The 14,407-nt window shown below is 40.8% G+C and overlaps 3 protein-coding genes across 3 annotated transcripts in view; 1 reads left to right on the forward strand and 2 right to left on the reverse strand.

The window, feature by feature from the left end:
- Nucleotides 1-689: 689 nt before the first annotated feature.
- adprm (ADP-ribose/CDP-alcohol diphosphatase, manganese-dependent) lies at nucleotides 690-4,394 on the reverse strand. The gene is made up of 3 exons (XM_032573487.1): nucleotides 3,661-4,394; nucleotides 2,420-2,539; nucleotides 690-1,672 (listed from the first exon to the last, which is right to left on the reverse strand). The coding sequence occupies exons 1-3, from the start codon at nucleotides 4,223-4,225 to the stop codon at nucleotides 1,386-1,388; spliced, it is 972 nt and encodes a 323-aa protein (XP_032429378.1). The 5' UTR covers nucleotides 4,226-4,394; the 3' UTR covers nucleotides 690-1,385.
- A 438-nt stretch (nucleotides 4,395-4,832) lies between these two features.
- rsph1 (radial spoke head component 1) lies at nucleotides 4,833-8,691 on the reverse strand. The gene is made up of 7 exons (XM_032573488.1): nucleotides 8,467-8,691; nucleotides 8,191-8,304; nucleotides 7,993-8,098; nucleotides 7,016-7,106; nucleotides 6,161-6,296; nucleotides 5,824-5,895; nucleotides 4,833-5,047 (listed from the first exon to the last, which is right to left on the reverse strand). Exons 1-7 carry the CDS (start codon nucleotides 8,515-8,517, stop codon nucleotides 4,958-4,960), a joined length of 660 nt encoding a protein of 219 aa, XP_032429379.1. The 5' UTR covers nucleotides 8,518-8,691; the 3' UTR covers nucleotides 4,833-4,957.
- A 3,050-nt stretch (nucleotides 8,692-11,741) lies between these two features.
- Nucleotides 11,742-14,407, forward strand: part of gas7b (growth arrest-specific 7b) — a 60,422-nt gene continuing 57,756 nt past the window's right edge. Inside the window, exon 1 of the mRNA XM_032574049.1 lies at nucleotides 11,742-12,346. Within this exon, the coding sequence (XP_032429940.1) occupies nucleotides 12,167-12,346 (180 nt within the window). The 5' untranslated portion in view covers nucleotides 11,742-12,166. The remainder of the gene's footprint in view (nucleotides 12,347-14,407) is intronic.

Here is a 14,407-nt window from a genome sequence, read left to right on the forward strand (position 1 = left end):
TTGAACGCAGCAGCTGTACCACGGCCACGTCTGGGCCGCTGCTGCCTTTAAGGACGGTCGAAAATCCTGGTTACCACCACCTTATACTGAAACATTAATACTTTTTGATATACTGAGACTTGTACTCTCTCTGTATAAAATGAACTTCTTTTTGAATAAATGTGGATGCTTTTATTTAAAATTTTCTGTACTAATCTTTGTGTCTTCTGGTTTATTTTACCCAAACAGAAGAATGACCCGAGCTTTTTATTTATGCATATGCACTTCAATCAACGTTGGGTTGTCAGCATTTTTAAAAGACTGTGCAAGTCGAATCACGACCTCCGAAATGCAAGAATAGACTTGCGTGGGTTATCAGACAGGAGTCTTTCGGTCTTCTCTAGGTGGATATGTCACGACAAGTGGTAAATCTGCGCTAAATCAGTCTGTTTGGGTTAACTTTATGCAAAACAACACCCAGAATTTAACTTTTATTTCCAAATGCACATTATGGCGCAAGAAGAAAAAAAGAGTTGGGAGTTAACTTTTTTTTTTTCCAGCATATACCCCTAAAGTGTCTGTACCTTCCCTGGAACAATTTATTTTGCCACTTAGAAGTTCTGGAAGAACTATTTATAACCTTTGAATATGTAGAACTGCAGGTTTCCTTCTAAAATGTGAAAGTAACATACATATTTTTTCAAATGTAGTCAGATTAACAAAAGTTATTTTAATTACTTTATCACATACTTGTAATAAACTGCAAACATAATAGTGTGATTTTTTTAAATTTTTTTTACCTCCATCAAATTACTGAAGCCCACCACTTAAAGTCAGTTAATCCATGTTTTAAAGTTACATTTAAAAAGTCACTCTTTTTACACCCACAAATGTAAAGAAAGGAAATGCAAAATACACAAACCAACTGTTGATGCACACCATACCTTCACACTCGTATGAAAAAAAGTTATGCGAGCAAATTCACGTGAATGCATCACACGCTGCCTCCATTCAACTCAACACTTATTATATAAATGTGTTTTTATTATTATTATAGTCACGGATTTCCAGAGTAAAATCTTAGAGATCTGAGCTTACGTCAGTGCATAACTACCCATTAGTAGAACCTCAGTTCTGTACCGTGGGATACAAACCAACACCGTCATGAATTTCTTTGAAAATATTCCTATATAAATAAATGTGCAAACGTCATTATTTTCGATTCAAAGTCAAGTGCAAGACATTTTGGGAGACATTGCTTAATAAGCTGCATATTCCTACTTCGTTTGTCGGTCTTCCGCTACGAGACGTACATCTCGTCAATTAAAGTGACCCAGAAAATCCGGCAGAAAATGTGCGGAACATTTTAATGACGTGACCGTCCCCCCGCCACATAGGCCGAGTCATCAGGAAAACAGAAACACCCGGTCCATGACCCTGCCGCTCCCCGTCAGCTCCATCCTGTCCGGGTAGACGGAGACCGTGGCGTAGGCGTCGCTGTCGGGCCGGGTCTCGATCACCCCGTCCAGCGTCAGGTGGTGCACGCCTGTGTCCAGGCAGTAGCCGCCGTTGTGGGCGTGGCCAGCCATATAACACACCACGCAGCTGTGGGAGCGAGTGACGGCCAGGAGGTCCTCGTGGTTCCACGCGAGGCAGACATAGTCCGTGGAACCGGGGTGCACTGGAATGTGACCTAGGTAAGGAAGCAAGAGGTAAAACAATTGGAATCACTTGGTTCTGCCTTCCGTGACTTTTAGCTGACCGTATTTTAGCTGCCTTTCAATCTGCCTGAGGAAAAAAAGACTTTTAAAAGTTATTTCTTTGAAATAAATAAATAATAATAATAAACGTCGGGAAAGTGCCCCAGTCAAAATGTTAAGTTCTTAGTAGCCAGATGGTAAAAATCCCAGATTCATTTTATTTATGATAAGTTAGCAACGTTACAAAAAAAACCCAAAACAAAATACTACGTTGGGAAGCAATAATTTACCAAAAAAGGAATATATGTGGCTAACCTATTCATATACTCAGCAGTCTGAGTTTATGAATTCATTACATTCATTACAGTAATGAAAGATACCTGATGTCCATATACATAAGTAGGCACACACACACACTTATATTTAAATATGAATGTATGTACCTGCAACAAAGGCTCATATTACATGCATACATGTTTACACAATACATATATACATCAAGCTTTTATCATTTTACATTTTAAGGCTCTGTTAAAGAATCTCACAAAAAACGTAACTCATTATTCAATTCTTCCCACAGTTTCACGCTGATAACTGAAACACCTGTAGATTTTACTTGACTTTACTCTTTAGCATGTTCAAATAATAACAAACCTCGCAAATTATATATTTACTCTCTGTTAACTTAAAAGAATTTCTGAATTCAAGAAGGAAGACTTGAAACAGTTTTTTTCACTTACTGACGAGAATAACTTTTTCCTGTTTCTCGTCCGCCACGGACAGCACCGAGTCCAGCCAGTCCAGCTGTTCCTGACTGAACCCGCCGTTGAACATCGTAAACCGACTGTGGCACGGCAACTCTGCGAAAAAGGCACAGCAAATGTTGAAGTCCACGAATCACTTGGCTAGGCTGATTTGATCTCTTTTTAATGTTTTTGCATTTTGTTGCGTCACAACCACAACCTTCTGAGGACTTTATGCAACACAACGTAGCACAGAAGGAAAATGGCGAAATGTAGAGCATAGAGCAAACATGCAGAAGAACGTCCCGCTGGATGGGATAAAAATTTTACTTCAACCTCTATCGCAAAACGCCGTGGAAAGCTGACACCGTACATCGGCCTGTACACCAATCTGACAGCGAAACACGGTGGTGACTGAATAATGCTGTGGGACGGGTTTTCGTCAAGATGGATGGAGCTAAATGCAACATCAGCCGTCGTTTTTTTCTCCGTCCACTCCGTAACTATACACTGCTTTGTGTGAGGATGTCAAATAAAAAAAAATCTAAAACATTGCAGTTGGTGGCTGTAATGTGACAACAGCTGCGTTTCCATTACAAATATGCGCAAGTCCTTGTTGATATTCTGCTAATGTCGAAAAAGCACAATTTGGTGTTTCCACTGAATTAAGAAATGAGATTAAAATCACTGAGCAACAAGCTGCTTTACTTGCTCTCGTCTAGTATGAGGCGTTTTGGGGACACTGTAGACAGAAGCATTATGGATTCAACACGCTGAAATGGCACACAATGTTTTATGAACTATGTCATGCTGTGAAAGCTACAGTGCAGCCAGCTGCACATTGTCAAGAAAGAAAGAAACAAAAACGAAACCCATCCTCCTCATACTATTTCCTGTCGTCTTCGTCATGGTTTTCACCAGTAGTAACATCCGGAACTTGATCACGTGACTAATGTGGCGCGAACAAAAGCGTTTCCGACAGTACTGCGAAATGACATGACGCCTCGAAAAATAATTTGGTTTTTTCAGATTTGCATGTTTCCATTAAGCGAATTTATTTTCGTAATTTCAATTTGCGCAGTTCTATGGTTAATGCCACAGAACTTCGCATTAACCATAAAATGTGAAAAAAAAAGGTTCAGCTTTAAATAGTTTTGTAAAGAAAAGTAACAGCCTTGCTTTCACTTCCGATGTACATTTGTCCAAAATGTACATTCCATTTTTCTCCCGGTATATACCTGGCGGACAGTTGAGATCCTCCTTGTCGTTGTGCAGCTTAATCAGATTCATGGCCTTGTTATAACGTTCACTGGACTCCGGTATGCCCAGCAGGCTCACGTCGTAGGCATCCAGAACAACAAATACAAACCCGGGGAACGGGCTAAACTTGTAGGCGTAGATGTCACCCTGCTTCGGCCTCCGGTCCGCGTACTGGCTGCTGTCCAGCGGCGACCCCATCAGCTGGCGCCTGCTGAAGTTATAAAACTCGTGGTTGCCCCACACGTGGTGCACCTTGACGGGGCAGGAGGCGAACTCCCGCACCACCGCGTCCAGCGCTCGCTGCGAGGCGCCGCTGGGCTTGTTGAAGCCGTCGATCACGTCCCCGAGCTGGAGGATGAAGTCGGGCCTGACAGCCGAGCGGGACCAACTTTCCAAGGCGTTCCGCAGCAGCTGCAGGCTGCTCCGGTAGTACCGCTTCGTTGTCCGGGAGAAATTGAATCCGTCATCAATGTCCGCGTACTGAATGTCGGCGATCGCGCCGAATGTAAACAGCGGCGCCGGTTGTTGTGGACAGAGGTCCATGCTGGGACTCCTGTGTCCACCGAGGGAGCGACAGCACTGACCCGAGACCCAGCTTCCTGGATCACCTTTACATAGCGCTCAGTTTTCTCATCTATCCCATGTTTTAACACACACGTAACGCCGAGGCTTTACGGTGTACTAGTACGGCACAATAAAACTACTTCCGGGGCCGCAATCTTTCAAAATAAAAGCACCCATGGAAATGCATATATGAACACCTAAGCAACAAAATTCAAAAATCCAATAATTTTGGAACACTTTGTCCCTCTTAACAGTTGAAATGCCTCAGTTACAACACTATTTATTAGCGTTGTCATGCAAACTAATAATTGAATTACATTGCAAAATGGTATTACCAACCCTTAAATGTCTAATAAGTATAATTCTGTGGCTGTAATTTACATTTACTAATAAAAAAAGAGGACGTTCAATGCCTTATTATAATAAATTTACTAAAATATAAGGAGAATGTAAGCCATATGTAAGGAGAATGAGACTAAAGTAGAGATGTTGTTAGAAGAGTACTTTGAAGAAAAATCTTATAAATACAACATGTATTTATCTATCTATAAGATTTCTTTCCAGTATTTAAAAAAAACCAAAACAATAATTTTTATTTCTGAATATTTAATTAATTCTACAAGTGTTTTTTGTTTTGTTTTGTTTTTTTTGGTAAAGTATGTTTCTGCTGCAAAAGGGCAATTTCGGGAATGTGATTACTGCTGTCCCCCTTCATCTTCCACCGTCTGATGTCAGGCTAGTAATATACTCAGGAGACCACTTGGGGGCCCCATCAGTGGATATCGTTTCCTCAGGCAGATCCTACAAAGAACAGAGGGAGACACAGACCAATCAAGAAGAAATGCTAGAAAATGATCCGTAACTTATTTCACACACACACAAATCAGGCAGAAAATTAGGACCACATTCCCAATGGTGTAAACAGGAGCTGCAGTTTTGGAGGCAAAATTATTAAACCAAAATGGTATACTTGAAGTGTCATGAGTTGCCACCCACATACAGGTGCCATGTTGAAGAGATATTAAAGTGGGTGTAATGTTATACCTGATTAGTGTGTATGGAACAAATCACAAGAGTGCCATGAAGCAAAATATGGAGCAAAATGAGTAAGTTGGAAAAATATCAAGCATTAAATAGGTTCTAAGGGATTCCAAGGTTGTAAAAGGTTCAAAAGATCCCCAGCATGCAACCCATAGATGTGGCCGAATCATCTATGCTGCAGACAGAAGTCACAGGATTGACTCAAGAAGAAGCAGCACCTTCTCCATGGCCTCTGACTTCCCAGAGAAAATGTTTTCGCCCTTCTGCTCAGTGTCCACGGGCTGAAGGTTTAGAGTTGGCACAATGTGGTCAGGTGGCAGTGTGTCTGTGTGACAGACGCTGTGTGTGTGCATTCATTCATTTTTACAACCTTACCAGCAGCCAATACATTCAACATGTGCTTTCAATGATAGACAAACGCAGGGAGAACGTGTTGATGGCAACTAATTTAGTAAGACTTAGAAAAACATTTATTTTGTCTATAGTACTGATATATTTCATTGATTTCCACAGGTTAAAAATAAGTGATGATTTACCTGATCTGGTTTGAGGTATTCTCCATATTGCTCACAGCCAATGTCAAAGACATACTTTCCAGGTCCTTGAGGCTGCAAAACAAGATTCCATAAATCGGCAAAGACGCCTAATTTATCTAATGATGTCACCAGTCAACACTACTCAGGATAAACCAGCAGTTAAAGTAAGAATATTGTTTTCTCTTTTGGAAATTGGACTGTGGTTTTCACACTTGCAAAACCAAACATTTGGTCGCCGCTGTACTTCTGATCGCTGCAGCATTAACAACATACTCAGTCTACCAGGCAAGCATATGAAACATGAAACTGGCTAATCAGTTTGTGAATCCAAACTTACAGTGTTCTTGACGAAGTTGCCCTGGTATCTGTGGTTAGCGTAGATGTATTCCCCAGCTGAATTCATATTGCCGTTCTCCCATGTGCCCTTGTACATTGCACCGGTATCCTTGTAGAGGTACGTGCCCTGACCATGTCTGGAAATCACACAACAACACTGACTTCACTCTGGAGAGACTCAAACGGAGAACGACAGCGATTTAAAAAGGTTTATTGACATGCATGAATTAAAGTTCTTTGGCGCTCGGGCGCATGCGACAATTTTTGGGATTGGGCTGGATTTTAGCTCGATTCCCAGTATGTGTACATTCGCACAAAAATCAAGCTTGTAAATTCTGGTCACCTCTCGAGAGGGCATCACACTGTTGAGTCAGGGTCATAACCCAAACTTACCTGAACCCCCCACACTGTGCATGTGGCAACATTGGAACGCAGGTGAAAAGAGTGCTTCTTTTACACTATACAGAATGGCAACATTAGCCAAGGAAGAACATTTGTTTTTGTTGACCATTCCCTCATTTTTGGATAAGCGTCCCCACACTTCTGGGTTTTTGATCTCCTTCTTCTTTGCATATCCGTATTCAAGAGTCCAACGTGTCGCACCCACGGTGTTAGCAGTCATGTTGCATGATGTGAGAACATTAGAACAGGAGTAGGATACCACTGAAAATGTCGTGCAGTGTTTGCCCAGTTTTGCAGGACTTATGGGATCTCCTTGTAATCTCTAATGCAGAGCTTGCGCGGTCTAAAGGAGTCTATGCCTCACTGGGGCAGCACAGTTTGGACAGCAAAAGGAGGGCCAATACTTTATTGGTAGGCAATCGTAATGTTATGGCTATTGAGTGCATAAATATACCTCAAATGCTGCAGCCATTCTCCATCGTAAATGTCTCCATTGGGGTAGGTGTAAACACCAAGGCCTTCTCTCTGGTCTTCTACCCAAGTTCCTATTAGGTAAAAGACAGCCACCAGTCACTGTTTGATGTCACGAAGCCCTTTCTTAGGATAGAAGCGTCCTATGACAAATATGACCTAGTATACAAGTAAGTCTAAGATGTGTGGATTGGAGAAAAACTGCAATAATTTTTCACAGATCCACATGACTGTTGCTGTCTTGCAGTCATATGATGCATAACCAAAAGACCAATTTAACAGAAATTAATGTTAGGCTACTCCAAAACTGAATTATTACTTTCAGTCAGAAAAACGGGATCAGTTTTGGGGTTATCTATACACCTATAGTATACACCTACATTGTTTTTACAAAACAACTTCTAGTACCTGTTCAATGGTATGTGGGAACTTTAAAAAAAAAAAAAAAAAACAGGCTGAATTTCAAATTGACAAAGTTTCTTTGTATTCTGATGTTTAAATATAAGTTTCTCCCCATAAATATATAAATACCTGTTACAAACCACAACATTTAAATCTGATATTCTATGGTACTTTTCAAAGATAGTGTATATTTTAAGAGCGGAGCAAAGAAAATTAATAGTAATCAATCAAACTGGTCCTAAAGATTTTGTCTATTGATTTTCCATCAAGGAAAATGGTATAAAAAATCTACATATCAGTACATTTGTAACTTCAAGAAGGGTATAATTATAATGTTGTCTTTCTGATTTCTTTCTCATGATACAACTCAATTAGTTATTTTTATTTTATATTACACACCACATACCTACTTTGCTCATTCAAGATAGATTTTAAAAGTTAAAGTGGCGGTTTTTATTTGTTTTGTTTTTTTTTAAACAATTTAATTTATTTTGTCTTGCTCTCCTTTGTAACATTGTTCATCGGCAGCCCCTGTTCTAAAAGCACGTAGGCCTTTACCTTCGTATTTGGATCCATCCGGATAGTAGAACGTTCCCTGTCCATGTTTCTTGTTCTGGACATAATCTCCAACATATCTTGCCCTGTTCCTGAAGCGGTATGTCCCCTGTTGGATAAAACTGTCAAAAAAGCTTCCAGAAACAACACACGACAATTTAATGTCTCCGCCTCCCCCAACAATATCCATATCCAACCCACGCTTCCGTGCCGCTTTCCGTTCTCATAGGATCCTTGGTAGATGTCTCCATTGGGTAGAAGAGCCTTCCCGAGTCCGTGTCTCTCCCCTACCTCATTTCTCCCCCCTTCATATTCCTGCACCAATCGGACACACACACACACACACACACACACACACCCACACCCACACACACACACAACATAGAGAAAGTTAAGGCAACAGCCATTCGGCTGTACACTCAATGCTTTTGTTTTTAACCTGCAGACACAGTAAACACACAAATTGCTTGATCTCACCCCGAGTTTATTGCGGTCGTCCTCGAAGTCCTCCGAGCTTTCATCCGACATTGTTCTGGATCTCTTCAAAATCAGCTATCTAGTCTGAGAGGAGATGCAACGGCTTGAAACCTAGCTTTAAAGAAAAGAAAAAACGGAGGGGGTTTTTTTGCGTTAGTTTGCCGTTGTCATGACAACCAGCAGTCGCACGTAACTAGGCAGCGCTGTTTTACTGTCTTCTCCATCTGATTTACCTTTTTTTTCCCCCCCACGGAGAATATTCGGTAGGAGTAGGAGTTATGGGTTTAGTACGAAGGAAAGGAAGGGGAAAAACATTTCCGAGTATTTTTCTTTAATAAATATGCTCAGTGATCACCTGACCAGGGTGCACCCTCGCTCTCACCCCGCTTTTCCGCACCTGGTGCTTGAGTTCCCATGTTAACAATGTACCTCACAGCATTAATGTGGATTTAGTGCGAGAAAATATTGAATTTCCCTTTCTTCACAACCTGCACTTTTGCTCACTCACCAGCAGAGTGCACCAGAGAGCGTTTTTAAACCATTTGATCTCTATTAACAGCTTATCTTCAGTTTCCTGTGAAGAGCTGACTTTAAGTAAACTACCTTTAACATTTTTGATATTCAGGTGACTGCAGTAAAGCTGATAGCCTCATTCTTGTTATCAGCTCTGCTTTGCTTGAAGCAGAACTCAAGCTTCTGAGTACCTTTTGTTCCTTGTATCAGCAGACGTTTTGCTCATTCATCACAAATAATAATATTAAGGAAAATAAGACTCCAGATGGTTGACTCTGTGAGTCATATGCCAGTGTGTTATTTTATGGCTAAAAATAAATGTGATGTGTCACACAGTGGCAGCGAGGAACAACACAAATGAGGAACTTGAAGAGACACTTGTTGACTTTTCATGCTAAATGTCTGTTTTTACACAGGCAGGCAATGACTGAACATAACTCAAGTCAGTTCAAAAATACTTTCTTAATCCAAATGGAAAATCAGTCCTGTTGTAACTCGTATTATTAGGCTCTTCAAAGAGTTATTAGATGCTGATGGCTGTGGGCAGGATGGATCACCTGCAGCAGTCTGTATTACAGCATAACTGAAGAAGCTTCTGACTGAAAACACGTTGTTGTTATATGACAGTTTCACAAAGAGGATGCTCAGGGTAGTCTGCAATGTTCTTCATTTTTTGAAAAATCCTTCCTTGCACAATAGTCACCAGAATTCCACAGTAGTCCCGAGAACAGAACCTCTATTATCAGGTCAGAGTTTTTAGGCTTTTTCCCCCCCATATATTTTATTGAATTTTCTCTTACAAACAACAAACTTAACATTGCAAGCATGTACTTATACACGCTCACATTCACTCACACACCCACCATTCAAACCTGCATGCATCATGTTTAGTTCCAAAAATGTACAAAACCCTTCAGATTAAGACAGAGAGAATGAAAAGACAATGTATAAATAGAAGCTGTAGTAAAGGCATCTGATCAAGACACCCATTAATAAGCTCCGCCTTCAGTCCCTATGATGCTTATATGGCTCCCAGAGGTTCTCAAAGTCCCGCTGTTTACCTTTGGCGATGTATGTTAGTTTTTCCAGTAGATTCCAATAGATCTCCTAGCTTGAAGTCTATCAATTTAGTCTTCTTCTGCGATTGTTTAAATGCCATTGGGTATATTCCAAATACACAGAGTTTAATCTCTACAGGGACTTTCACCTTAAAACAATTCAGGTAGACACCCAATAACATCCTTCCAAATTTTCTGGATTTTGAGACAATGGAGAAGAGTTTGTTTTTCAAATAAGCATCTCGTGCAAGCATCTGGAATATCACTGGACATATAACGGAGCCTAAATGATGTTATATTGGTTCTCATAAGCCATTTACATGTCAGGTCAGAGTTAGGGTCCAAATGGTTAACTTTGAACTGCCTTGTTGGTGAAATGTGCAATACAAATAAATTTGACACCACATATGTGGTAAAATATGTGGTAAATTTTTTTTTACCTCATATTTAACATTTTGCCATATAAGACACTGGTAAGTCCCTTTGTTTTTTTTTTTTACTGAAGTAAATATGCAGCAAAATGTGCAATACACAAAAACAAATATATACATACATTGAATCAAATATTCAAATAAATCAGAAGTGGGTTTAGATAAAAGTTCTCCTGTTAAAAACAACCTAAAAGAGTTGGACGGTCATACCGTCCAGCTTACCAAACATTTTCCTGTTACATCTTCTAAAATAAAATCTGGCAATAAAACACAGGTCAGCCATAAGGTAATCCTTTGTGAACAGTAAAAGGCTATTTCTGCTTCATTAAAAGGAAATTTAATGAAGCAGGGGAAAAAAACAAGGAAATTTATGTGTGGTGGATTGTAACCATGCTTTTATCTTTGAACGTTGATAAACCTGTGTATTTTTCTTATGTCAATGCGTTTATGGGTTGAGTAGCAGAGAGCCCATGAAAAACTTGTCGAATCCTTTCTGCTAACATGAAACAGCTTTTTCTGCTACTGACTCTTGCTTGGTGTTGTTTATTGGATTGGATCACTGCAGTTTGATGAAACAAAGACATTTGATACTTTCACAATTCCTCCTTTCCTGAGGGACAGAATATCAAATGTGATCGGTTTTCCGGACCACAATGAGGAAAAGTGAGCCAGAGAATGATGTTGCTACATTTTACACTATAAAAAAAAGTTGTTTTTTTTTCTGTTATCTGACCCAAGAAGCTTGTTTGAGATTTCGCCTGTGTTCACTTGCGTTGTAGCAAACTGCAGACATGAATTTACATGGCTCTTTCAAACGTACTTTCATTACTTCTTGCATCTATCCCATGAAGGTTGGATTTCTTGGGTGTGTGACCAGTAATTAAGGACAGATTCTTCCTATGGAGAGGTGGATCCTCCAGAATCACCATGGTGCTGTTGGTTTCTCTTCTTAATGATTCTGCCAATTCAGGAGCAGACGCTTCCAGTTTTCGAATGATGGATGGAACCGTGATTCACTGAATATTCAACGGTTTAGTCACTGTTTTATAACCTTGACATCATTTTTTATTAACTTGTTTGCTGGATTTTATTTATTTATTTTTTTCTTCATTTCGAAAAAAATACACATCTTCTTTCGAAATCGCTTTCAGACCATTTGCTGATGTGTGGATGGGGCGTGGCCTGTCCACCTGAAAGAGGAAACTGTCTTCAGAAAAACCGCGAAGAACGGCTGAATTTGGTCAGGTTAGATAAACAGTGTACGGGTATTACTCTACGACTACGTCGGTGAACTTACCGTTGATTACTTTCGGTCTACGACACAACAGTTGAAGATTTTATTTTGAAAGCAGACCACGCTAACTTCCGGTGTGTTGCCTTCAGGCTACAGTTCAGCCTCACGGCGGCGCGCGCGCGTCCTGACGGAGCTGGCAGACGGGCAGCTGGAGCAACGGAGCGGTAACCGAGGGGCGCTCTGACAGGAGCAGCTGGAGGAGAAAAACCTGCTCACCTTCTTCCCACCAGCCTCACCCACATGTCGAGGACATCACTGGATAGCGAAGCCACTCGCACGTCTTTTTGAACATTTAAGTTTGTGTTATTCGGAGCGAACCTGGAGGAGGACGGTGGCGGGGGGGGGGAAAGAGTTCATCACTGGCCACAGCACCGCTGTCTTAAGTGGGAAGTTTTGCTCCGGAGATGTCTGGCTCGTTCTGCAAAACTTTGTACCCGTTCAGCGGGGAGCAGCACCAGCAGGGACTGAGTTTCGAGGCCGGGGAGATTATTAAGGTGACCCAGGCTCTGCCCGGAGGATGGTGGGAAGGGGAGAAGGATGGAGCCAGGGGATGGTTCCCCTCTAGTTATGTGCAGGTTCTGGAGGTAAGCACTTTATTTTTGGAATTTGTTTCATTTGTGCTTCTGGTATTAATGAAAACGAGCTCAATATTGGAAATCCAGAGACACAAAAACTTGTCTCACAGACTGAAGCGCTGGTAAATTGTTTTCCCGTGGTGTTTTTTTCTCCCCCCCTCTCTCTTTTTCTTATCAAATTAACTCCAACCTTCCCAACAATCTGCAGGCAGGGCCACTTCCTCATTCCAAACACATTCCAGGGATGTGCTCAGGTCTTTTCTCTCTCTGAATGCCCCCCAATAACCCCTGCTGTCCCCACCCCTCACACCCGATCTGATCCCCAGGGAAGTTTTGTGGGGATCTGCTGCAACAGAGGGAAGGAGTGAGAGGGGGCTACTTCCAATCCTGGAGTAGTAAAATCTAAAACCAAAAGGCTACAGCAATATTTAGGAAGTTTTATTTATTATTTTTCACATAAGGGCTATTAAAAACCTGGCTATAAGGGAGGAAAAAATGACATATGCATAAATAAGTGACGTGGAAGAATAAAGGGAAATGTTATTCCATCACAGTCCATTTAAATGATTTGTTCAGTTCCTTGAAGACAGTTTGAAGAACTGGATTTTTTTTCTGTATTTTGATCCCATATTTTTAAGAGTATCTTTGAACTTTACCATCAAAGATGTAGTCTGGAAACTTCTAACACTGGATTTCAGTACTTTCCAAGTGTGGAAATGGTTTTCAATATCCCACTGTTTACATTTTTGTTTCCTTCATTCCTTCCTTGCATACATTCTTCTGTCATCAGAACGTCCCTTTGTCCGTCTGTTCGTCTTTCTTTCTACACCCGCTGTCCTTAACTTTGCAGTCAATGGTTAAAAGCGTAGTGTTGCTCTGTGTTTCGAAAGGATTGGGGAGAAAATCATAATTCCTGCAGCCATAACGGACATATCCCTTTAAAGTAGAAACACTTTCGTACAAGAAGTACTAAAAACGAAATTTGTGATTGTGAGCCTTCGCTTCTGAAAATACAGCCGTTCTGTCTGCAGTCAGAAAGTTGTAAACATGCAATGCACTGCTCTCCATTCCTGGCTATGGCAAGCAGGCCTGTCGCAGTAAGCAATAAATCAATAAGTCACATGATAAATGAAAACAAGCTCAATCATTTTCATTTGCGTGACTTATTGTTTTTCTCGTTTCTCTCTCACTTTCCACCAAAAGCTAGATGACATACATAGAGTCTTCAGTCTGGTCATAACTCACTTTTTTTGTTGTTTTGAAGGACAATTTTGTCTACAGAGACTTCATAACTCATTTTATTTGTTGTTTATGTTCTTTCATTGTTACTATCATGATGCTATTCGCAGTATATCACTTGAAAACGACCTCAACAAAACTGTATTATCATTTATCAGAATAACTTCTGGGACAATTTATTGTCCATTAAAATTTGTTGTGACAGCTCACAAAAAATTACTGCATAAAATAAATAAATCAATCAATTTACTTATGTTTTTACTTATTAAAATTTTTCAGGTCCTCTACTTAATTTGCATTAAAACCACAAATTTAACAGTGGGACCACAGCCCCCTCCTGACCATCCTCAAGGTCACCACTGCCTACCACTTTGTGTCTGCCTAGGGCTTGTTTTTGCTTCTTTTTTTTTGGATGATAACAGTGGAGGAGCCAGTGGCACCACCCTTCCCTGTGACAGTTTGTTGTAACTTTATCACATTCTCCGCCCTGACTGGGAAGCGCTCCACACAGAACCCCGTTCTCCTGGGCTCGCTCGTACGCAGACAAAACAACGCTTATCTTATCATTTGCGGAACGAAGCTGAATGGGATGGGGGCGGGGTCTTCGCTAAGGTGCTAAGCTGCACGGCATTCACCAACCTGTGCAGGATCAGCTTGAACTCATCTGGACCGGTTCTGCTCGACTGGCGCTTTGGTGTTTGGAGCTAGTTCTCTGTTCTCTCTCTGATCATTTCTGAATTTGACTGATCATCTGTGCGCTTGCAAAGGAAAAAAAAAACAAAAAAAACTGCACAGAACATAATGAAGTGGTTCCTTATGTGCCCCAGGTGT

The sequence above is a fragment of the Xiphophorus hellerii genome, chromosome 10 (assembly GCF_003331165.1).
Source record: "Xiphophorus hellerii strain 12219 chromosome 10, Xiphophorus_hellerii-4.1, whole genome shotgun sequence".
NCBI classification, from domain to species: Eukaryota; Metazoa; Chordata; class Actinopteri; order Cyprinodontiformes; family Poeciliidae; genus Xiphophorus; species Xiphophorus hellerii.